General features: G+C 40.8%; 1 protein-coding gene across 1 annotated transcript in view; it reads left to right on the forward strand.

The window, feature by feature from the left end:
- Positions 1-692: 692 nt before the first annotated feature.
- The window catches only part of cxadr (CXADR Ig-like cell adhesion molecule), a 40,818-nt gene continuing 14,923 nt past the window's right edge, over positions 693-26,587 (forward strand). The window contains exons 1-2 of the mRNA XM_062433255.1: positions 693-845; positions 23,016-23,185. Of these exons, the coding sequence (XP_062289239.1) occupies positions 794-845; positions 23,016-23,185 (222 nt within the window). The 5' untranslated portion in view covers positions 693-793. The remainder of the gene's footprint in view (positions 846-23,015; positions 23,186-26,587) is intronic.

The raw sequence follows: 26,587 nt of genomic DNA on the forward strand, positions 1-26,587 counted from the left end.
GAAGCATTACTAGCTAATTTTCCTTAATGTATTGAAGTAGGCTAAAAGTACTAATTTTATTACTACCTTTACTGAAGTAAAACTAATTTTACTTTAGTACTTCAAGTAGGATTTTAAATGAAGGATTTGTACTTTTAATGCAGTATTCAGTATTTTAGTGCTTGTTTCTCTTGTATGTCCTCTGTTTGCCTGGGTTGTTGCTTTTATATTTTTATGGTTTTAGGTTTTATAGTTTTTATTGCTTTTATTTCTTCTGTCTCATTGTTTGTATGTTTTTATTGCCTTTGTTTTTTAATGTTTGCATGTTTTTATGTTGTCTTTTTGTATTCTGTGAAGCACTTTGTAAATTGTATTTCTGTGAAAGGTGCTATACTAAATACATTTATTATCATTATTATCATTCTTCTTCTTCTTCTCATTATTATTATTATTATTATTATTATTATTATTATTATTATTATTATTAATAATAACCATAACAGTGTGGTATTGATTCTGTTACTTAAGTAAAGGGTCTGAGTATTTATTCCAAAACCACAGAATCACATGGGTCACCAGATAACACCGACAGAGGGCGCCACTGGACGCCTTTTAAGGTAAAAGCGTTTGTCACGTGACGCCCTGCGGCGCGCTCTGCTGTGCACCTGCAGGGAGGAGGAGGAGAAGGAGGGGGAGTGGAGTTTGGAGCTTGGATGCTTCGGTCTAGCTGGTCTGCCGCTGCTTTTTACTTCAATTCAGCACAAGTTCTTCGACCAAGTTTCACAGAAGAAGTGGTGGACTAGCTGGAACAGGAATGGAGCTTTCGACAGGCCGGTTCTGTTGTGTACTGTTGAGCCTCTTTGCAGGTGAGTTTTCTAACACGAGCAGCCGCGGAGCTACTTTGATTTTTGAATGATTTTTTACTAAAAACGGCAGCGAGTCGAGGTCAGCTACGTACAATAACGTTACCAAGCGACGTCCACACCGAAACTTGCTCTTTTTGGACAAGTTAGAAACGCTTACAACTTTAGTTTGCGTTTTTATTAGCCCAGTTTAATGTGGTCAACATAAAACTTACTCAGTGGTTAACCAGAACACACTTTTTAAGACATTTCCCAATGGGGAATAACTCCGGTCCAAGGTCAGTTTAGTTAGCTAGCATAACCGGCGAAACCGACTGGAAATAAGATAACACCTTTTAGCTTAAACTACATTTAATGAGGGAAGTTATTGGTAAAACGGTTACTATTATCCAATATGGCATGTCTCAGACTTGGTGTCTGTTACCACAAACGCCAGAAAATTAAAGAAAAACGCAAATAAGACAAAATAAAGGTGAGTCGTTCATAAATCAAAGTTTGCCAACGCTATTTTCTGCATTATTATACACCTTTCCCCCCATTAACACCAGTAAAGTGACGGTGGTTTGGTTTACATCAGGTGTAACTTCAATTGCCTGCCTTGAGGTTAATTTCTATACCCAGGAGGAATGGAAATTAAAATGGACATCATTGTGTTTAAAGTGCCGACAGAAATGCGATTCCGTACATCTGGTTATATCTGTGTGATGTCTTTTTTGTTTACCGTCTGGTGGGTAAAACAATAGCTTGATCCGCTTTTAAACCTGTAACTACAGGACTTCAAAGTGCTGCCTTTTCTGTCTGCCATCTGCCAACAGTGCTGACCACCCCCCCCCCCCCCCTCCCTCTGCCAAGTCTGAAATCCTATTATATCAGATCAATCAAACCATGTATTTACCTATGTGGACCCTCCTGTAATGAAAGTTTAGACCCAATGACCCTCAGCTAAGAGGTTTTTCTGTTGTTTGCTGATACTGGTAGATAACAATGTGGGCTGTGAAAGCTGTGGTCACAGTAGTTAATTTAAAACCTTCACTGCTTTGCTCACTTAGAGTCAATGATTTAAAGGTGAAATTAAACAATTTGGTGGGGAACTTCCTCCTAGTTTGGTAACCCCCCCGATTTACTTTAAGTTTGATTTTTTAAGTCGAAGAATCATTCAGCAAACAACACAGTTAATATGCCTTAATTGAAAATAATCAAGTTGTTATTTTGGTTTTCATAACTGTGTTTTTTTTTGCAACATCAAGGGCAATAAATGCAGAAATAGCGCCTATCTTTAGTCATTTATTGGTAAACAAATATGATAGTAATGTTGATAAGTACTAACTACTCTTTAATGTCGTGTAAATGGGTGTGCCTGTGTAGTGCCCTGGAATTTACTCTGAAACTGACAGGTCCCTCCTCCAGCTCTAAACAATAATGTGCTACAGGATTGTCACTTGGTTTCAGTCAGTGAAATCTCTCACATGCCGTGGCAGTTATCGAAATATTTTTGTGAGATTTTGATGTGAAGCCGCAGAGCCACAGTCGGGAGCGATGGCATTCCACTCCGCTTATTAGTGATACATCTCGTGTAATAAAGAAGCACTTTGTTTAGGATTTTCCAGCTCATCTCTTTTTCTCTCTGTGTGTGAAAGCTGGGGCACCGAGTGTACCATAAGGGTTAGATGGCATGTTTTTCAGCCGTCTTTTTTTGTCTCATGATTTACATTGTTGTGTACACTACTTTGGGCTCATTACCATGTTAATGGCAACATGGCCTCGTCATTTGGGCGCTGTTCCACTTCAGCAGACAAGAACAGTATCTGCCAGACTCGTAACATTCTTTTGACATGGCTTAGAGATACACAATAATGTACTAACGTCTCTTTAATGGAAAAATAACAAGTGGAGTCTTTCTGCTCTATTTTCTTTGTGCTATTTGTCAAAGAGGTACCGCTTGAAATGTGCCACAGAGGTTTAAAGTCCTTGAAATTACAGCCAATGTCAGGGAATTTGGAATGTGTAAAAGTTTTTCATCAACAAATTTCATCGATACAGAAAGTGGTTATCATCCTCATTTTGTTAAGCGTTAAGCTGACGTTATCGGATGGGAGATGGCATTATGAAGTTAGCGTGAAATCATATGAGATGTAATCAGGAGGTGGTGTATTTGTTTAGTGGCGATGTTCCTCAAATCTGTTGGGGAACTGATTGTGGGTACCTAGTTACAGGAGATGTGTAAAGCTTAAAATAATCAATACTTTCATTTCTTATTGCACAAAGCAGAGTTGTACATCAGGGAAAATGTATTTTTAACAGGTCCCTCTTTTCTGTTGCTTGTGGTGAAGTTATTTTTGATACGTCATTGTGACATGAGGCAATGTCATACACACGTACATGACAGTAGTTCGGCTTACATTATTTTCAAGTTTGTTTGAATGTAAGAAAGTTGACCCCAGTTAAAACTTATCGGGATATTCTCACTGCTGTAGCCAGCTCCATTCCAACAAGTCAGTTTCCTAAATCTATTATCTAACAGCTTTCACAGGAAACACTACACTTAAATCAGTCATGCTGTTGGCGACACACCTCTTGATTTCTGTGCTACAGTACTGCTGCTCCGTCCACCTCCCCTCTACCCCTGGCTGCTGGGTCAAAAGTGAAGTCACTGACCTGGGACAAACAGGAACCTGCAGAAACTGCGCAGGCGCAAAGTGCTGTTACCTGATAAGTGTAGAAACAAACGCCCTGGCCAGGACTGGTTGCTTGGTTACCTTTTGAAAACAGAGACGCATATACTCTGATTGTACTTGTGTGTGTGCTCTGGTAGCCTCAGAAAGCTACCCTCCCCCTTGCCTGTGTGTGTATGTGTGTGTGTGTGTGTGTGTGTATTATGTCGTCTTTTACTGCAGAAAAAATCCCAGTTGTTTTACACAGTAGCTGTTGCAGATGTTTTAAATATATTGATACAATTATTAGGTGATGGGGCCCATGAGGAAACAGTTACAAACAGATGGGTGGAAGCATGAACGGCAACAACCTGAACCTTCGTCATTGGCCACACACACACACACACACACACACACACACACACACACACACACACACACACACACACACACACACACACACACACACACACAAACATACAGAGTAATGACTGGAGGTCACATTCACTTGTCATGACCCAGCAGTCCACTGCCACTACTCGCCTCCTGTTGCCAGAAACATGTTGCAGCCCCAACTTCACCTCCAACCAAGCAGCCACTCGCTCTGCCTGGAGCCCCCCGTCCTTGGAAATGAAGCAAGAACATGTAGAATCGGATTACACTCCGGGGACGCTGCTTTGTCCTCCACGATCTGATGATGGGGACGACCTCGCATGAATATTCACAGGCCCTCCACGTTAATATTTTAGCATGCCAGTGCCGTATAAGCTCCGTGCCAACTCCTGGTCACCTATATGGGAGTTGTGAAACGCTGATCCTGCCCGTACCTCGTCACATTACTCTACCTCTTCCCTCTTTTTCCCTCCATTTCATGTCTGAATTAGTGAATGAACAAATTGCTGCCTGCTAGAGAATCAGTGGGGATGATTAATAGCGGTGGTTGTTCCTCAGTGCTTTTAATGGCCGTGCAGCCACTCTGTATTCAGAGCTCATTCGTTCTTCACAGGTAGAGAGTAAAACTGCCCTCTGGGCTGCTGCCAAAGCATTCTCGTGGGAAGATATATTAGCAAGATTTTACTTGAACTCCACGGTCATAAAGTCGATGTTATATTGACAGATATCTCAAGTTTGTATGTCGTCTGACCTCTATAATACTTTGGCCTCAGTATTGACCCACTGACAGGAGCAGGCTCTGGTGTAGCATGTAGAATGAATTATGTGTTATGTGCTGTGGAACACTTTTGTCTAAATGACACAAATTAGTGGCTCATCAATTCATAAAGGTCACGCATTAGTATGAATGTTGGACCGAGGGGACCACAGTATATTGATCAGCTTTCATGTTTGGTCCATTTGCTTGTTTAATTAACAACTATGTGAAAAGAGAAGATCTGCCAAGAATCAACCAGTAAATCATTGGCATCTTTGTTGATGACTCACTTCAACGATTAATTATGGTTTGGTATTTTTAATTAGAATTGGAAACAGAATAACATATAATTATATTGTCAGATGATACATTGAAATATTCCATTGCCAGCCCTGGTTGTAACTATAATTCGTATTGGCAAAACTATACACACTTGTCTTACAAAGACAATCTGTTGTGTTGCAAGGTTAACAGAACATGACGCAAAGTAAGCAAGCATCAATATGAGGTGAGAGAGGAACATTTTACTGATTAACCTGAAGTAACCTACTGTACATTCTGCTGGAGGAAAAACCTCAGATATTGATTTTGCAACTTGTCACTATTTTACTATTAAGTGGATGAATCAACTTTTTTTCCTACGAACGCGGAGATTATTTGCTTAATTCACTGTATGAAAAACAGGGACACCTATTTAGTTGTTGTCGTTCCTTCGAAGATTAAAATGGGATTGAAACATCTTGGCTATCTAAATTTGTGTTTTGGAGTCTATTTGCAGGTGTTAATTTTTTGTGAAAGGCTTTGACATTTTCAATATTACATTATAACATTTTGTTGAGGAAACATTGGCTGTTTTAAGGACTTTACTGTCATTTCACAAACTGTTCTATTCTTTGGTCATGTTTATAGAGCTGCAATTATTACTTGATGAGTTTCCAACTATTACTATTTGTTTCAAGTCATTTTATAAAAAGATAAGTCCAAATTCTCTGATTCCAGCTTCTCAAATGTGAACATTTTCTGGACACTTTAGTCTTCATTGATTATGATAATAAATATCTTTTGGTTGTGACTGTTGTTGGTCAGGAGGACAATACAAGACATTTAAGGTTGCATCAGTGGTCGATATTTTTCACCATTTTCTGAAAAAAACAAATCGATTAGTCAAGAAAGTTATCCAAAGTATTATTGATCTTGAAAATAATCACTAGTTGCACCTCTGCTTCAGTTCTATCACTGATAGATTCATTAGTGTATTGATAGTAGTCCAGAGGTGTCCAAACTATTCCATAAAGGGTCATGTTGCTGCAGGTTTTCACTTCAACCAAACAGGAGCACACCAGGCTCATCTCATTTAATCAGCTGATCTCAGTCTTTGGACAGCTGATTGGTCAAATTGCGTGCCCTTGATTGGTTGGAACAAAAACCTGCAGGCACATGGCCCTTTTATTGAATAGTTTGGACATGGTTGTAATAGGCAGACTAAACTACAGAGTACGTGCTACCTCTGAAAGCTTTAGCATGACTGCTGAAACTCAGGAATTGTACAGAAGGAGAGAGACACATTCCCTTTTATCCATGTAACCCATCAGTTAAAACAAGGTCAGTGCAGTGCCGATTTTCCCCGCTCTCTTGAGTCCATCGGTCATCATCACAGTTAGGGCGATAAACAGCCCCAAAGCACATTCATCACTTAGCCACTTGATGCCCAGCTCTGCAGCGCCCACAACGCCCTCTGCTCCTAACGAGGAATAATGTGCTCTGTGACAAATAAGCTGTTCACTGTGACGATAGTAAAGATTTTCACATAGCTCAAAATAAATATCCCCAGAATCTCATATTTTTTTCTGTAGATAAATGGCACAGATGCAGAGAGGATGCTGCACACTAGGCAGGTGAAGGAGATTTGTAGGATTTCTTTACACAACACTGTATAATCTTTTGGAAAAAGTGTTAGGGGAATTCATTAAAGTTTGAGTGAGGTGTGTGCTATACTTAAAACACCACTATTATAATAAAAGAAATGTGAATGTTACTCATTCTGCATTCATTTTAATATAATTGTCAATTTTTACAAATGGTGGATGTCACACACTGATCTTCATTCTTCATTCATACTGTTTGTCTCCTATGTGTTTTGTTGAGAGTGAATAGCCTATTAAAACTAATATGGAATATTCAGCATTCAGGTCACTAAAGCATTACTATATGTCTGCTTCTTCTAGAATGTTTTTCCTACCCCTTATTTTTATGTATTCTGCTGGTTTTTGTATAATAATCTCCTGGCATCTGAGCTAGCCATCTCAGTGTGAGGATACACAGTGTGGCAGGCAAGTCCCCAGGGTGCTGCATCTGCAGGTGCTGGTGTGCAGTCTGCTCCTGCTTACCTGCTAGGTAGGTGTCAGCTCAGCTCTACACACGCTTCAACCTCTGTTAGATGATCTGTTGTGCTACGTTAAAGAATTGGACTCAGTAGCGGTTTAGATAGAGACAAAAAGAAAAAAAAATCACCTTATCATGACAATGTGTTCCAACAACAAATCTTTTGTTGCCAGCTCCGACTTCCAACGGACACATCATTTTTTTTTGGAGATAAGCGTTATATATTGTATTGTGCGTGTCACATTATCAGCTAATGTCCAGGCATTGTATTCGACAGAGCTGAATTGTGGGAAGATGATTGTATTTAGTGTCCTCTAGCAGTAAGCCCCCACTCTCCCCGCTAAGAACATTACAGTTAATTGTGTGTCTAATCTTGAAAAATATTATCGCTCAGAAAAAAAAGAAGCAACATAAGCAGAAGGTGGGGTGAATATTTGGAGGAGGAGGAGGAGGGGGGGGGGGTTAAGCAGCTGTTAAATGAGCCATTTTTAGCACCTCTATCTCATTGTAAAACATTACACATTGTCACCTGCGGATATGGTGGAAAAGGCAAATAAGTGTTGCCTGTAAAAAGCTTCTTTCTTGATTCAGTCCAATTTGATTTTGCTCTCTGTAGTGCTGGTATTCAAGTCTTTATGTCTCAGTCTGATGTTTAATCGTCATGTCAAATTATATAGTTATGCTATTAACTCCTGTCGCCATGCTCAAAATCCAAGTCAAGAACACTTTGATTGCTTTGTATTGTAGGTTTTAGAATTATATTAAAGCAGTTGTGTAGTGAAATTTGGTGATGCGGGCTGAATCTCGTTAGGAGCGTTTAAAGGAGCATTGATACAAAGCGACTCAGAATTAGACCCAGAAAATCCCATTTTCCTGTAACATTTGTTGCCTCATAATCAAGCTCATGATAAATGAAGCCAAAAAGACTGCAATGCAAATCCTCACAATGTGGAGTCTGGAAAGAGGTCAAATACCAAATGTAGGTTTTTAATGTGAACCCAGGCTGGCTGTGCAGCTGCATATATGTTACAACATCTGTGATTTTTACATTTTTTTATAGGTTATCAAACATTGATTTTTAGTATATGTGCAGGCTGGAGCATTTTTATAAAGTGTGCCTAATCTGCTTTTGGAAATGTGAAAGACTTTGATGAAAGAGCATTACATGAGATTAGATTACATGAACCCTTTCCCCATGAGGAAACATGGTCATTGCTGTAATAGAGAACGTCTATATCTAAAGTAATCCTATATATTAGTTTCTTAGGAAAATATAACCCTCTGATGTTGGGGTTTTTGAATATAATGAACATCTGAATGAGAAAATGTCTTTGAACTCACCTACTATAATAATATTGAATTCATAAGAAGGGGTAATGCAGTGTTCTCATTTTCAGAGTAGCCAGTCAGAGGCAGCTATTTTAAGGCAAGCTGGAAGAAGTCCAGGGATGGTACATTGTAGTAGGAATTTGAACAGGTCGTCACTACATTCAAATGACTTCCATTTCCCGACTATGGCTTTACAACCAGGTGTCTGAAAGGAGCGTGGCTGTCTGCCACCTCTCCTCTCCTCCATTAACATTCATTAAAACGGTCTTTTCCTCGTCCCTCCTGCCCGGGAAGTTAATACTCCCGGGTCGCTGTTGGATCTATAGGTATGATGACCGGCACATCTGCTAGAGTTGGGGTATGGAAAAGGCTTAGCACATGAACCACAGCAAGGTCAGCAAGCCAACAACAGACATTTAATTACTGTAGTGCATCTCGCCGCCATGCGAGGAAATCGGCATCTGGCCCAGTCGCCCTCCAGAGAGATGAGATTGAACTGAAAATAGCTCTGTGTGACTGGCTGCTTTTTACGATGGTCAGAATGCACATTACTGCACGAGCTTAATCACAAGTGCTGCCGTTTTTTTAAATAAGCGGGCACAAAGCGTCCGCAAGGCTGCAGTTGTTGTTGCTGGTAGATTCCCAAGGAACCAGTTGTTAAGTGTCTTAATGGAGCCCATGTATAATTCATGGGAACACACAGAGCTGCTGGCTGGCTGGCTGGCTGGCTGGCTGGCTGGCTTTCTCTTAGTGGCCAATAATTGGAAGAGTAAACCCCCTACCCCATCTAAAGACACTCACAGCATCCAACTCCTTTCACAAGGTGCAGGAGCGTTTTTATGCATCCCTCTGAGACGGGACATGTATCTGATGAGAGTAAGGAGATGATTAATCAGCAGCAGCAAGCGCTATAACACAACTCTAGAGCTGCAGTTTTAGCTTAATGACCTGTAGACACAACTGCCTACAATGTCACTAAGCACTTTATCTACTAATGACTGTCTTTATCTCTAACCTTTATTAATCAGCCATTAACATACGTTTGGGTAACATTATAACATCCCAAGAGCTTTAAAGACCTTGTTAAAAATATATGTAAATTGTGTTTGGACATGAAAAGTCTCTGAAAACAGACCTACAGGGACAGATATTAATGCAGCGTAAAGATGCATTAATCAAGATGGCAGGGAAGTCTTGAACACCTAAATATCAAAACAACACATCGACTGTCAGGTTGTCTTTGCCAGCTCAGTGTTTCGCAGTGTTTTCTCTTTCAGCATTCAGCATTTTTTAACCCGCATGAACATAAAAACCTGTTTATATTTGCACGTCACCCTCGCGCTGTGCTTCAGTCACTTTCACTGAGATTATGTGGCTTGTCAGTCTGATCCAGGATGCCATATAAGCAGCATTGGGCTGTCAGTCTAGACTGCTCAAGAGGTCAGACCTTTTTTAAGATTTCATTAGAGCCATCAGGGAGTTGAATCGTATGGTAGGTTTCAGGCAGAAGCACTTTACTACATCCACTAAACACTCTGCAGCCAGGTGACCTTCCAGAATCTTCTACAAGTCAAGAAGTTAGTACGTGCCGCTTTCTTTCACTTCTTGCCAGATATGTTAAAAGAAAAAGATAGTGAGTGTGTGAAGGTGCAGCATTCATGCAGTATGAATCATTGGAGTTTCCACTATCAGCAATTAACTAAAGGAACATTTTTACATGAACTGATGTATTGTTTCTACTAACAAAAAACTGGATGTTCTTGTCCTGAAAAACAGCATTTCCATTGCCTTTCCAAAGACTATTGTGGCTAATCATTCACAAAGTACAGCAGTATTAATGAACTAATTGACTCACTTAGTGGTAAGGAATACAGCATATTACATACATTGTAATACAACCTGTTAAAAAGGCACTGGCATTTATTTGCTTCTTGTAGTCTTCATTAAAACCGAAATTGATGATGAGAGATGTGTTTGCTTTTAACTCGAGTGGTTTGGCTCCTCTATAGCATCCCAAGTATCAGCTTTACTTTGATGTGTATTAGAAAATAGCACAGCTGCTGCTCTTTGATTTAGAAGCAATTTCATGCTCTGGAGTCCGATTTAATGTGGGAGTAACGTATATATATGACGATAGGCGCCGTGTTTAATGTTTTCTAAAGGAGTTTCTGTCCTGCTTGTTCTCCAAGATTCTGTTTGTTGTTGTTTTTTTTTTTTTTTTTACAGATGCCTGGCTTGTTGAGATGTATCTAATTAGCCTACGAATGGCTATCAGGGACAAAATAACAAACTGTTGGCTCTCTGCAGCGCACAAACGCAACCCGGAGAATCCCCTCGAATCAGAGCTGTGCATCTTTAATGGGCTTACTGCGTTTATCTCCGCCGTCCAGACTCTCCGCTCTTCTTTATGTGTTTGACAAGCCTCATCTCATGCACAGTTAAAGAACACAACACGGAGAATAAATACCGTCATACTGTGTCACAGTCAAAAATGATAGGATTGCCTCTTTGTGCGGGATGCTTAAACTAGCGCTGCAGAGTTATTTTTAACGTTCCCAATTGCATCTTGTCACTTAATGTTGCGTTTTAGACCAGAGCGGCCGTTTTGAGCTTCCTCCTCATGTCTGGGGCTGAGAGTGTGAGCTGGAGGCACGAATAAACCCAGCGGTCTCAGTTAAGCCGTAACAACAACTGACAGTCTTTGCCTGTGGCTTCCTACAGGGCTCAGCACTCAGGTGCGTCGGCTACACCTGCCTTAAAGAACCTCTCAGCGAGTAGAGACTCCAGCCTTGAAAACATCAGGGCTTTTTCTTTTTTTTCTCACCGCCTGTGCAGAGAGAGGGGGGAAAAAAGACAGGAAAGAAAAAGGATTATCTATCTTGTTATCTTTTAACAGCAGTCTTATCTTGATGTCCTGCTGTGGTGCCCCCCTCCTACACAGAGGACAGGAAGGCACTGTCTGTGTTGTTACACTTTCACAAAGACCTCATCCTGGCTGGTCGGGAGTGCTTTGGACAGGATGAGAGGGGTTTAGAGAGAAGTGATGCCATAAATGCATTTGAAAAGGAATTGATGTTTTAGCAGTTATTACAAAAGTACTTTGTCAATATGCCATTTCTGCCCCAGTCCTCGGGGAGCTTTCAGCAGCAGTCAGATATATTTTCAATGAAACGCATCGAGTTAGCACTGTAGCTTGTGACAGGACATTCAGGGCATAAAACACATACTGTATAGGACGGTGTATTTTCTACCCATGTCCAGAATACCACCATCATGCAATGTCCTGAAGGCAGAGGGCCTAATTTTAGACCAGAACCCAGAGGAACCGGCGTGAGCAAGACAGACTCATTGACTGCCTCCCAGCCAATCCAGCTGACAGGCATACATGCATCTGCAACACATGGAAAATAGGTTACCGTGTAAATATGAATCCAGCATAGACACTGGTAATCTCTTAATCTGTAAAAACTGGCATCCTACACAAAATATGAGAAAAAATCAGCCATAACGGAGGCAACTCAATCGCTTCATTGTCATTTTTGAGTATAGTCAAGTATAGTCAGATTCAACGAAAATGCATCTTAGTTAAAATAGAATACCTTTTCATTGTTTGTTTTTCATTTTTCTGAGTTCATATAGAGTTTGTTGTGAACTTCCAATAGTGGTCAGACTGTTACATTTTAAAATGTGCACCGCTTCATTTGAGGAAACAAGGGAGGAACCCTGGAATTCATTGGGAGGCATTCATGTTTGAATTCTTTATTTCTTACATGTGTCAGAACTTTCTGCAGTCTGGCCCCACATCTTAATCCTTTTAGTGGTTTGGCAATGAGCCATAAATCTTTACCTCTCCATATATGTTTACTTAACATATATGGTGTGTATGTGAGACTGGATTTACCTCCTCATCCCCTTTTTTAAGTCCTCAGTTGACTGAGCCAACATGTCAGGGTTGTTAGTGTCAGTGATTTGGTTCAGATGGTATGAGGAAGTAGTTTCTTATCGCTGAAAAAGGCAAATCAGACTGAACTTGCTCTGGTCCTTCTCACATCCCCCATTTATTGATGTAGCGAGCCCACCTCATCTAGCCCACTTCAGGCTGAGCAGATGAAACTGCTGAGCTCTGGAAATTCCAGAAACATGAAACTGTTTCCCCATCTGTAGAGTTTCTCTTTCATTAAATTCCACCACTAATGACATTGAAAATCTTATTAGGCTTGCTAGGATCTCAAGAAAGGACTTTTAATCCCTAATTGAGCCCTATGTTTCAAGGGGAGTGATCCAGTTTGATATTTACGCTCTGTTGCTTTAAGCTGACTACTTGTGTGTTCACCTCTGTTATAATTGAGCACAATCGTGAGAAACCTCAGTTTGCTTCTCTATCCTCCCACATTCTGTTTGTCTTCTGCATTGTGAAATTTGAGTTTATGTGTTCACTCAAACCTACATCTGCATCAACTCTCCAACTTGTCCTATCCCACAGTGAAAGCCCCTCTGTGAGAGTCCATCAACGGTCTGAATGAAGTAGCTGCACTCGTGCACTTGTGTGTGAGTGTTTGATCAGCAATGCTGCCTCCTGATCACAGTTGGCATTGTGCCCTGGGGCCCGGACAAAAGCTGGGTCTGGGGCGCCGGCAGGGGCCTGGTCTGTATCAGACACTTTATTTGTTTTGGGGGATGGGGGATTGGATAGGCAGAGGCATGGCTGCCTCCCCCCTCTGTGCATAGAAACTCCTGTGTCAGGAGAGAGATACCCCGTGACTACACCCCACTAAGACATGTGGCTTTCATTGTTTTGGTTCATAGTAACCTGTTTGAAGTTTAGAATACAGATACCTACATTTAATAAACATGGTTTCTTTCAACAGCCTATAAAAACCATTGAGGCTTTCAGAGATGCATTACACCACATCAACATGTGTCTCCAATCCTCTAATGCTTAGTATGCAAATGAAGACTTTTTGTGGGCAGTTTTGATTAGGATATTCTGTCAGGTCAGCTAGACTGAAAGCAGGTCTAATTCTGCATGTTAGAAGTTAGGTTAAAATCTTTTACACAATATGCCATTCACACTTAACGTGTCCTGGCATCTTGGGCGGATTAGATAGCTGTCCAGACTATAAAAAGCTAATGTTAAATGCATCCCGAAGTCATTTAAGACTGACTGAAATCCAATTTGGAACTGGTTTGAGACGCTTTCTAGTCAGACTTTAGAAAGGTGTAAATGCATCCGTCTCTCTGAGATGCATACTTAATCTTTACTCCTTCCAAGTGTACCTGCGTCAGTAAGCGCTCTGTGGAAGTAGCCTCCACAGGATCTGTCCCCTGTGATAATGGTTGCTGAAGACACACATAAATCATCTGTTGTGCTCTCTGTTACTTGAGACGGTGAGAAAAGCGGCTCCATTGATTTCAACATATACAGTCATACAGAAAGCACTCTGAGCTGTTGAAACATTTATCTGATAACTGATCAGTTCCACTGCTGAATAATGTGTGTGGATGAGAGAGCATTGATCTGTATGGATAAGGGAGAAGTAAGAATGAGAGCCCATGAAGATGATATATTTTGTTTTTTTCTCTTGGTTCATTACTATTATTAATCATGTGTTGATGCTAGTTTATGGATAGTTATTGATTTAACTAAACCTAAGTGTACACGTTATAGATAGATAGATAGATAGATATACTTTATTGATCCCAAGCTGGGAAATTACAGTTTCCTAATTCATTGGCATTACCACCGTCCTCTGAACTAGAATGGGACCAACCCTTATTTGCATGCATCGTGGGAAAACTAACCAACTGAAACCATTGTATGTGGGAAACTGTAAATGAAGATGCCTAAAATCTCATCTGGATTTTGTCTGGATGCAAGATATTTGAAATGATGAGTGCAAATTGTGTCATATGTTGATAGCAAATGTAACAAAGGTGTTAATGCTTCTGTTTGGCCAACAAATAAGTGACTGCAGTCTTGGTCCTCTGTTTTCACGTTGACCCACACTTTCCCCATTAAAGCCTGGCTGATGATTCAAAACCTTTACATTGTCCACCAGCGCCCCTCCCCCTGGAATGGCTTGTTTGAGGATTAAGTGGCAACTTGGATTGAAACTAGCCTAAATGGCTCATCCCTTCAGTGTTGTGGTCCATAAACTATGATAAGCTCTATGTATGTGTGTGTGTTTGTGATGTATGCTGCTGTTTTGTACCACTGTGCTCAAGTCATGCATACTACTTTCACGTCTTCTCTAATTGCTTGCAGGATTTTCTTCTTTTTTTTTTGTTGCGAGGACATGATTTTGTAATTACTCCTCTGGCAACTCTAAGTGAAGAAAACACTCCAGCTGTTAAATGTTTCTACCTGCTGTGTCCCTGCTACATCTCCAAAGACAGACATTTCTAACAAACGAGGCACCAATGCATCTCTGAGACACCTCATATTCACCACCTTCATGTTCCCTCATGTTGCCTCTTTTCCTTTTTAATTTCCTCCTCATGTGACCGTATTGGCACATCGCTGCCGTTTCCCACGAGGATGTTATCAGCAGGCTATCTGTGCTGCTCCACAGACTGGCGACTCGCCTATCAGCTTTACGGCACAGCCAGCCCCCCCGCTATTGTCACCAGTTCACTATGTCCCCGAGCTTTGACGAATCCCGAAGGACACAAGCCTTTTTATATGTTTGTGTGTGTGTTTCCACAGGTCTCAAAGACACTGGACACGCTGGGTGTTCTTATCTGACTCTTCACGGTGCTTTAGATAAATTTACTCTCCTCCCACTGTCCTACAACCTTGTAAGATGGTAATGCATTCTATAAATAAGAAATACAAATCCCAAAGCTATGACTTAAGGGTTCCTGTGATGAAGACTACCGTTTTGATTAACTGACCATTAAGGAACGAGCCAGTGGGAATTTGCCCTTACTAGCCCTGTAGTTCCTTTATTCCCTCAGTTGTTAAGAGACATCACTTTTTACCAACCTGATAGTGGAATTTCAAATCTAATAAAAATGTATATGAAACATGATAAAATTGTCTTCTTTGACGATTTTCCATTATAGTAGCTGCAGGGGAGCCATTAATTGTTTAATATATATATATATATATATATATATAAAAAAAACAGGATTATTGGTAAGCTCAGGCTTTCGTGAATTAAGTAATTAAATCAGAATTATTGTAACTGTCGATGTACACAAGCAGCAAATTGGCTGCTGTGGGTATTCACAGCAATGGCATTAACCACATCCCCCATAGGGCCATCTAAAAGCTGTCAAATGCTCAGGCGGCCGAGTGAAGTGCCTGTCATTCGTCACCCCTTCATCATTTAATGTTCAATTATGTCAAAACAGCCTTTAGGTCACACTCACTGGGAATTGATGGCAGCTCTGTGTGGCAAGTGGAGGTTTCGGCTGCATTACAGCACAATCAGTATGGTTCAACAGCCCCAGACCCTCTGCAACACTAAATAAACCACAGCCAAGCTCACTCTCAGGGCACCCACATCAGCTTCGAATTCAATGGTTCCAGCGGGGGGCACTGGGGCGAGCACTCAGAGGCTTCTTTCTGAGCAGCAACCAAGTTATGAAGTTATCCTCCGCCACGGTAGAGATAATTGATGTTCTTCGGCACAGTCACAGGGGATTGGCTCGACTGTTTGTGATGGGGAGAGTGTCTGCGCCGTTTAATTTGCTCATTCCAGAGCCCCCCAGACTGCAATTTTACTATAATGAATCACTAATGTTCATCCCACCGTCAGTGCCTATTCAGGCAAAATGTTCCACGCTCTTCAAAGACTTATTTTCAAAGGTTATAGTTTTGTCCTTATGATTGAGATGCTTTCCTCTCCCTCGGTTAAAACGAATACGTGATTTCTAAGGTTGTTTACTTAGTGTGTGTGTGTGCATGCATTTTTGTTTTTCAAGGAGTCCTAAAGTGAAAATATTTCCACTCGCAGTGTTGATTATGAGAAAACGATGTGAGCTCATACACTCACTCACACTCCTACATTCCATTTTTATTCCTGCCACAGTCACTTTGTTGAAATAGTTAACATTAGATGGAAATACCAGCAACTGTCAATGCCACTGAAACCAAAGGCAGGTGTAACTGCATTAAGAGAATGTAACAACCTTCTACAAAGTAAACAGAAGTAAATCCTAGCTCGTCATTCACGTCTTTCACCTAGTCTGTTGTTGCCTTGTGAGCCTAAAATAGCTCTCGCTTTTATCTCCCCATGGTAAGACTTGGCTTTTCAGACTTTACTCCCAATGATGCTGTTTAAGGTCAGAGGTTGGAGAAAGAAGCTTATGATCCTCTGTGGCCTCTGCCAAGACTCTGAGGGTCTTTAGCTTGGCTAGTGCAAGGGTCAGGAGAGGTTAGCTTGTCAAACTGGCTCCTGGTTTCAGGGTTTACTGCTGTATGCTCGAAGCTACTCCTTACACCAAACAGCTTAACCTCATGCCTGTCTAGACACTTCTGCGTAACACAGTGTCCATGCTCAGAGATTTACTATATGTACATGTCACTAACAAACAAATATTCCTTTACCACTGACCGAATTTCTTAGTGTCTTTAGTTTTATTATTTGTTATTAAAAGTTAGATTATGAGAAATGCCCATCGCAAGTTTTGTATGCCTGAAATCAGGTCATCAGGTGCCATCGAAAAGGTACTATTCAGTTTACTTTACAATGATATGAAAAACAGGTAATTAAATAAGTGATTAACCTTCTGTCATTTGGCTAAATAATGAATGACTTAATAATTTCAGCAAAATAATTCAGAGCCAAACTATGATGATCCTTTTTTAATGAAACCACAGGGATGTTTATAAAGAGACCTCACCATGATCAGTTGAGAGGACCTATTATGCTAATTTTCAGCTCTAAATGTTTATTTTTTAACTCCACTTAAAATTGTTTTGTATGACTAACATTTGAAAAAACTCCTCACTTATCTTATACTGGCCCTAAATGCAGCCCTCAGTTCAGTCTCTAACAGGCAGTTTTAGCTGCTGTCTCTTTGAGGCCTCTCTCTGGATGAGAGTTACCACCAATACAAACCCAACATTTCTCACTTTGCTGTTTTCAAAGCTTTTAAAGTCTAAATAATTGAAGACTTTTATTGCAAAGAATTCACAGGAATTGAACTGTAGTCCTCCATGAATCAGCAGAGCTTAGTTAGTGCTGCTAAAAAGCAGGCAACATGACAACATATGGAGATATTTGGAACTCCTTGTTGGTAATGCAGGGAGCAATAGTACAAGCAAAAACAACCTCAGTGATGATGATGTTTGATGAAGAGCTGCAGATGACCAACACCCCTCTAACACCTAATTATTTTACTTTGTCATGCTGTGTAATGGAATCAAGGCTTTGCATGACTACCCCCCAAAACAATGGAAAAACATCATAACAGAATAGGGCAGTGATTCATATAAGGAAGTCCATCACGAGCCGACATCAGCTCTGGTTGAAAGTAGAAAAAACTGTTGGAAGCTGAGTGTTCAGAGCAGTCTGAAGTGTGCTCACAGTGCTCATTGCTCTCAGGGCTTATTGGTTGCCTCTATTCATTATTTGACATATCTGCTTCTTAGCATGAACAACATTAGATATATATGACTGAAAATAAGAAAAAGCACAACAGGTCTTCTTTAAGCTAGAGACTGATGACACCCACAATCACTTTTAAATGTTGAAGTAACACTAACTTCCCATGAACCTCCCTTCTGTCTCCACGTACTAAACCACTTTCCCTTTACCTCCCTCTGCCTATCTACCTCTTTCTTTCTCTCACTCTCATACCGTCTCTTAAGCGCCATGGCAACCTTCTCCGAGGGATTGGTTGCCAGGAGACAGGATTCGCTCCCTATTGTATGCCGACAAAGGTGGAGGGGGTGGGTGGTAGGGTTACAATCAGCACGACTGGAGAGAATCGGAGGCCTAGGGGACTGGCACTGCACAATCATGGGTGTGTTGGAGAGGAGGAAAACAGGCAGGGAGGGATAGTGGTGGTGGTGGTGGTGGTGGTGGTGGTGTGTGTGTGTGTGGGTGAGTGGGTGAGTGAGCGAGTGAGCGAATGGCAGTGGGGGTATGGGGTGGAGCACGCTGACACCCTAAATTCCTCCTGCTCATTCGTGGTCTCCCAGTAACCACGCTGGGATGTGCTGTGTCAGACAGTGTGGTGGAGACTGGCGGGACTGAGACACTCACAGAGACACAGGCAGCCATGAATAGTTATTAAGACAGACTTTTTAATTAGCCAGCGTGCCCTCCCCCACTGCTTAGCTCCCCTACTAGGTGGACACACATACACATACACAGTAGGAAACATATTTTTACTACAACAGCAGACACCAAGCTCAAGGAAATAGTTTAATGGCGTGTGTGTGTGTGTGTTTGGGATGTGCAGTACATGCATGACTGAATTTACCAGTGGCCTATTTATCACAGTTGTTTAGTTTTCCTTGGACTGTAATAATAGCTTCTCTTATCAGCCAATTATACTACCTTGAAGGAAGAAGGCCAGTCTACTTGCTTTGGTGCCATTACTCTAAATAAAGACTGACGGTCACCCTATATAAGCCAGTGATTATATAGAGCGCTCCCTCACTGTGGTGGACTTTGAGCTCAGTAAGATCATTTCTTCTCCGAGTCACATGCTCCAGGGTTTCCACACTGTATGTGTGTTGTTGCCTGATAGTTACTGATTAACACCATGAGCTTCCTTTTTGAGCACATCAACAAGGGTGTTTTTTGTTTTAACACTATGAGCAGCTTGTGGTAGAGGATGATTTTCCCAGCCATTTATGTTGAAATCCTCCATCAATCCTCCAACCATAGTTTTTGAAAGGCCGTTTATCACATCAAAGTCTGAACTAAGGTACATTTGATCTATTCAATCAGACTTTATTTGTATGGTACCTTTTATACACAAAGTGCTTTCAACAATAAACACAAAACCACACCTCAACCCCTACCCCTATTCAGCCACAAAACAATAAATGACTAGGTTTCAAATACAGAACTTACAGACAGAAACTGAGAGGAAACAGGAACACTATCATGACTCATGAAATGCAATTTATAACTTTAGATGAAATATCTACGTCCTGTTGTCAACACCTACCTGGGTTGTCTCTCTAGACTTGACATTGATTTGTTTGTAGACAGGCATTTGTTTGTGTCTGACAACTGTGTGTTGTCAATTCCGTGGGTAGCCTTTTATCTCTGAATGTTTGAAAAATGAATAAACATTAATTTCACTGCCACTATATTGTATTATTATACTATACATACTACAGTTTGTTTATCTTCAGGTGGCATTGCTCTCCCATCCTCTCATCCTCTCCAAAAGTTACTGGGAAGTGTTGGCATTTTTGTGCGTTTTTTTTCCTCCAGTTAACTTTTTTATAACGTCATTGGACCATATTTCAACCACTGCTCATTTTTCCTTTTTCCGCCTCTGACGATAGCCTGATGAAACTTCCTATAATTGATTCAAATGTCCAAACCATTCAACAAATGTTTTCACGCTAGAAATCTAGAATTAAACCATAGTTCAGTTTGATCCAGACTTGAGACCACCAAGTCTGTGGTCTGATTAACACCTGTAATTTTGGTTTGTATCTAACTGAAAAGTCTGAAAGTCCTGACCAAACAAAGTATTGACAAGGCACTAAATTACCATTTCCTGGTTAGTCTTGACTGGGTCTGTTGTTTTTTTTAATGACATTCAAATTGCTGTATTGTTCCATGTGGATGAGTCTGTCAGTTTTCACTTCCATCTCTGTATTATTTCTTATTTATTTATTATAAGAGTGTTGCATTGTTGCTTAGATTGCCAGCTATTGATTTGACTGGGTTTATCTGACCACATGATCTTTATGAGGACTAATTTCCCTTCTTCCTGCCCTGCTTACAGCCCCCATTCAATTTACTTTTTATTAGAATGAGTAAAGGGATTTTTTTATATCTCCATAATAGTGATTTGCATTTAATAGAAAGGGTCGCCATCTGGCTGCTTGTACACAAAGCGTGAAAGTTTAACATGATTTTTTCACAAATGTCTAAAAAATTATGATCACAATTATGATCATAATTTGGCATTTACCTCATTAATATCACTGAAATATTATGTTAATGCTTGTATGTTTTGACTTTGCAATGTCCGCCTGCCTCTGCTTTGCTGTAGTTTCAGTGATTTATACGAAACTACTCAAATTATACTCATTTGCATTTGCCACAGTTTCTCTACTGGACTTAATGGTTGCAGTAGCTGGATTAAACAGGTTTATTTATACATTCCTGTGTGTTAATTGAATGTGGAACAAACCTCACAATGGCTGTGTTTCCTCTTCCCTGGCACCTCTGCCACTTGATCCACCAGCCAGGCTGGTTTACAGCAAACAAATCTGACATGATATCCTGAAACGGCACATTTTCCAATTTGTGTGCCGGTGAAAGGAAGAGGCCTCGGGCTGTAATTTAAACAAATGCTGCCCAAATGCCTCAGTGGTCTGTCATTGATTTAACTGGTACATCAGACAGTGTCCTTTATTACCCCTCAGAGAAAGCAGTCACTCTGATAACACTGCTACAGCTGAATACTTTTTCCCCCCTCTCACAATGCAATTTTCTTCCCCTTTTCTAGGCAACTTTGAAAAATGCCCCAGCTTCCTTAAGTGCTTGATGAATTGACACAGCTTTCCGTCATGCAGATGCCAAGCTCTGTATCCGTTTTGACAGTGATAGACAAGTATCTCAGTTTTCTCTATATTGCCCCCCACCGTTTCTCCTGCTTCAGCTGAAGGCGACGGATCATTCTCATCAAGGGCGTCTGTCAAAATCTGTGGGCTGAAACGACCAGCTGGAGCACAAGCGGCCGGGGGACAGAGAAAAAAAAAAACTATGCTTGTGCTTTGCAACCATATCAAATGCTTACAGGCTCTATGCTTCAACAATAGAGGGTGTGACTGAGACTGTCACTCTCTATATGCGTATAAAGCCTGTGTGTGCGGTGTATTTTCATTCAGTCGTCTACCGCGACCCAGAAGAGAAATGAGGTTTCTGAGGCTGAAACAGAGCTGATGGACATGAGACTAGGCAGGGGCCTTAACCTGTAGCTCACACCCTCCACACCCTGAGGGGCCAGGATCTAGTAACTTAAGTCAGACAATCTTTGTCTCAATATCACAATCACTCCAAAAAGGAAATATCTTCTCAAAGGACTACTTTTCATTTTCATCATTTCATTTGCATGCTTGATATCCCTGCTGTCACCTTAAGCTCGTTCATCCTCTTCATAGATTTTGAATGAGGAGCAGAGGCAAGCGACATAGCATCGAGTGCTGCTCTGCTGAGTGCACTCTTCATGTCTGCCACCTGCCATGCTGTCAAATTAATAAAACAGAGTTAGTGGTCAGGTGGCTTGGCAAACAGAAGGGGGTGCTGGTCTGTGTGGCTCATAACAGAGCTTAAACTCTCTGTGCTACATTATAATACGCATAATGTGGTTTGAACCCTAGTTTTAGATCTCTTTCTGTTTGTGGGGATACACACATGCTTGTTTGTTTGTTTTATGGTAACCGTAATCAAAAAAGAAAGCTTTCCACAAAGAGAAAAAAGGTTACTTTCCCTGTTTACAAAGTGTTTACAGTAGCATGGTTGTAATTATCTTTGCACAGTAGAGTCAGCTACATGTGTCAGTTAGTGTAAAAGCAGCTAAATAAGATGCAGATGTGGTTTAGTAAAGAGGTTTTTTACGTTTAATGCACACATAATCTAAATCAGCAAAATATTAGTTATTTATTTGACATGAAAAGTGTTTACGTTTACAGTGCTCTTTAGGAGAGACATATTGTAGTCATTTTACTTTTTTATATTTTATTTATATATATATTTAAAGCTGCCCCCCCCACCCACACTCGCTGACTGGAAGGTGGCAGGCTGTCAGAAGGATTTTAATGTGTCGAGGCAGCATGTGACAACTCCATTCTCTATGGACTGTGTTCCTGTGCCGGGATTTAAATCTCTCATTGAATGGAGAATCTTAACCCAGTTGATGTCACCAGGAAATTATGTTTATTCGTTTCTAAGAATAAATGCTTAAGAGTCTGCTCCAGTTTGGTGATGGGCTCTACAGTTTCCATTTATTTATTATCAGCATTCCTTCAGCTGCGCTATGTTCTGCTCCATTAGCTTTTTATTTTTTGTTTGTTTTTCACTGTGTGATTTACATGATGCATATTTTAAGAGGTACTTTGCCTCTCAGACAAGATGTAGCCATATTTATTTTATGAGTGAAACATGCCCTGAACAAATAACATTTGACAGCTGACTGGATTTTTCTGTGTAAATTAAGGCACTACAAACTTCTTTTCATCAAAACTTTATCTGCATTAAAAAGTAATGAATCCAATGATACAATTAAATATAAGCAATGACATTTTTAATTACCAAAATGTGTCAAGAATGTGCGCTCGGTCATTTTTGCACAGTGCTAAAAATCGTCTTCATGATTCACCTAAAGCAAAAAAGAAAGAAACTCGGTTATTAATCACATAGATTCTTTCAGGTGGAACTTTTATTGTTTTTATTATGATGGATGCTGCAGTGTTGAGTTAATATCCTGTTCTCTCTGTGTCTCCCTGTCCAGGTTTGGCCTCTGGTCTAGAGATTACATCTAAAGGAGGGACATCCATAGAGATGGCCAGTGGTCAGAGTGTGAAGCTGGATTGCCAGTTCAGTCTAGGCCCTGAAGATTCTGGGCCTCTGGATATTGAATGGAGCCGGCTATCCTCCGACAGCCAGAAAGAGGACAAAGTGGTATGTTGAAAGTAGATGTTGCCCACAAACCTTGAAAATAACAGTTTTATTTCAAAGATGGCGTATGTTGTCGTATTTTGGTGGGAAGTCTTCCAGCCTGATCTTCAGCATGTGGCTTTACATAAGCCTCAACAATATATCAACGACACAAATCAATCCTAAACTTTTTTATTGGTTTAAAGACCATAAAAGCCCCTCATTTGGCCACAGTGTGTGTGAGGTGTGTTATGTAACAGGTGAAATGTAATACAGCTTTTATGGTTGGTGTGTATTTTCCTAAGGTGTTTCAGTGTAACATAAGAAGCATACAGTGTATAAGACAAATGTAATTTGAGCTTCATTCACTAGTTGTCTGCAGTTGCCTCTCACACACACAGACACACAGTAGGGACGATGGGAGCTCTCTTTATCCCATGTAGGGTCTTTCCTCTCCAGCATGGCCCTCGGCTATGGAAAAGGAAGACTACATGGATTCTACAGCAACCCTACATGCCCTTAAGGCTTTAAGAGCCAAAGAGACAGATCCTTACAACAGATCATTCCAACGGTGTGATACTCTCCCGTGGCTCACTACTCCCCCCACCTCGCACCTGTCAGAGCCTTCTCATCCTACACTCTTTTTCCCCCCGTGTCCTGTGGCTTGACTTTTTTGTTTTTTGGTTTAATGTCAGAAATAGGTCACAGTCTCAACATTAGGTTTCGCCCTCCACCCAGTGCGCTCTCTCTCTCTCTCTGTCTCTCTCTCTCTCTGTCTCTCTGTCTCTCTGTCTCTCTCTCTCTCTCTCTCTCCCTCTCTCCCTCTCTCCCCACTGACCCAATCGACCCTGCTTTCACCCAGTTAGTGCTCTGTACTCCTCCCTCTGTTCATTGCTGTCTCTATTGTATGGACCGTGTCATTGTGGAAGCAACAGTTGCTCCAAACCTACTTTTGTTTTGCTCTCAATTGTTTGTGGTGTCACAGAGAAGTTAAAAAGTCTCATTGTTTAGTCTAACTATTGTTTATTCTTAAAGGGGAACTCCACCAATATTGTTACGTAGTATACTGATGCTAAAAAAGGTTTACCCCCCAATACCCTACTATTAAAAATGTACTCCATTTAATTAGTACCAGTACTTTAAGAATGACTGTTTTAATAAGAGCAGTGACAGTGCGGCGTGTGTGTGTGTGTGTGTGTGTGTGTGTGTGTGTGTGTGTGTGTGTGTGTGTGTGTGTGTGTGTGTGTGTGTGTGTGTGTGTGTGTGTGTGTGTGTGTGTGTGTGTGTGTGTGTGTGTGTGTGTGTGTGTGTGTGAGAGTGTGTGAGTGTGTGAGTGTGTGAGTGTGTGAGTGTGTGAGTGTGTGAGTGTGTGAGTGTGTGAGTGTGTGAGTGTGTGAGTGGCACTCTGCTACTACTCCCTGCAGGCACAGTGGGCGTACCAACCTTTTTTTTCTATTTTTCTTGTCTCATATGCAAGCTGCAGCTTTCATGGTGACAGAAGGAGAGGCATGGCTGCAAGCACAAGTGCTCTTGCCGACCGGCTTCTTGACAAAGCACAGACGCGTAGTAAAAGTAAAATCTGGTATTATTTCACTTACATAGATGACAGTCAGGGCAAGCCCACAGACACCACACAGTCTGTGTGTAAAAGATGTTTCAAACCTACACAACCACCAAGAGAGCCAACATGTCCAACATGGCAAAGCATCTCACCATCTGACACGCCGACCTGTTCAAGTAATTCAAACAGCGACAGGTTTTTACATGTGTGATTTATTTAGTGACAAGCCAACTTTTTTCTATCATTGGAATTTGTTGAGACAATAAAGGGCAATGATAACTGTTTCATTTGGGATTAGCTTTGTAGCCAATTTGCCAATGTGGCTTACATCTCTATATGCAAACACACCACTCACATTAACTTTACTATAACTTGCATGCTGCTAATAATCAAATTAATTTATACTCAATCCATACTGGTAATTGTAATCATGGCACCTACATTTTTGTCAATAATAATTCATATTACAAGAAAATATGTTCAGTAGAGCGCATACCTCCACCAAGTAGGTCTATTAAGTAGGGATGCTCGATATAGACTTTTCTGCCGATATCCGATATTCCGATATTGTCCAACTCTTAATTTATGATACCGATATCACCCGATACCGATATATGCAGGCTTTTTACACCAAAACTGTTAGGTAACAACATAACCTATCTCCTATTGTGGAATTAACACATTATGCCTCATTTTATTGTGAGGCCCCACTGGATGTATACATAAATGCAACATGGCTTTCCAAATGTAAACACTTCAACTTAAGTTATGGAAAAAAGTGCCTATATGGCACTGCCATATTTATTATGCTGCTTTGCAGTCATTGCAAATTGCAAATTTACTATCCATAGGACACACTTGGAAATAGTTCCAAACCACAGACATAAGCCCCGTTTCTAGAGGCGGGACCTTTCATAGGAACGTCCTCTCACTCGCTCCTCTCAGCTGTTGTGTCTCCAGCAGAGTAGGACCCAGATAGGACCCACCGGACTCTGACGGTAATGTCACAGAGGCGACTCGCAGAAAACATAATAGAGAAAACGACAACGAGGAGGTAAACCTCGTTTCTGGTTTGTTTGTTCATGTACATGGCGGTGGACGCTATGAACTTTTTAGTCACGGTTAGCGACCCACGAGTCTAGCGTGTTGTTGTTGTTATACGTCATCAAGCGCGCGCCGGTAAACGTCCCATGCTGCGTTCATACAGGCTCAGAAATGCTGAAGCCTACAAAACAAACCCGATACCGATACTTCCCGATATTACATTTTTAAGTAAATATCGGCTGATAATATCGGAGGGCCGATAATATCGGACATCCCTACTATTAAGTCATGATACTTTATATATATGGCTGCAAATATAAAGTTAACTATCAAAGAAATCACATAAACTCAAGTTAAGGGGACATCAGATTACTGCATATCATGTAAAAGCTTTAATAACACTATGACATTAATCCAATTATTTACAATAAATATATTAATGTATAAATCAAGGATGCACGATATTTGATTTTTTTTGCTGATATCCAATATGCTGATATTTCCAACTCATTTTGGCCAATTGACTGATACTGATATATGAACATATTCTTTACCAACTGGCTGAGGAGGCTGTTATGCCTGCGATCATAGATTGTATTAAGTGTGATCAAGAAAAACAATATATGAAGGGAGCTCGGCATTCAATTTGCTGGTTTCGAACTGTCATTATAAAACCGAAAGAAGAAGCCATTTTTTCAAATGTTGCATCCTGTCAGCCAAGGTGTTTGTTATCTGTACAGCTGAACACAGCAGCTCCTCCATGCACTGTTTCACCCTGATGGTCCCGGTGAGGCTAGCTGGCTCCACTAACCTCCCAGCTA

Source organism: Scomber scombrus, chromosome 14, assembly GCF_963691925.1.
Source record: "Scomber scombrus chromosome 14, fScoSco1.1, whole genome shotgun sequence".
Lineage (NCBI taxonomy): Eukaryota > Metazoa > Chordata > Actinopteri > Scombriformes > Scombridae > Scomber > Scomber scombrus.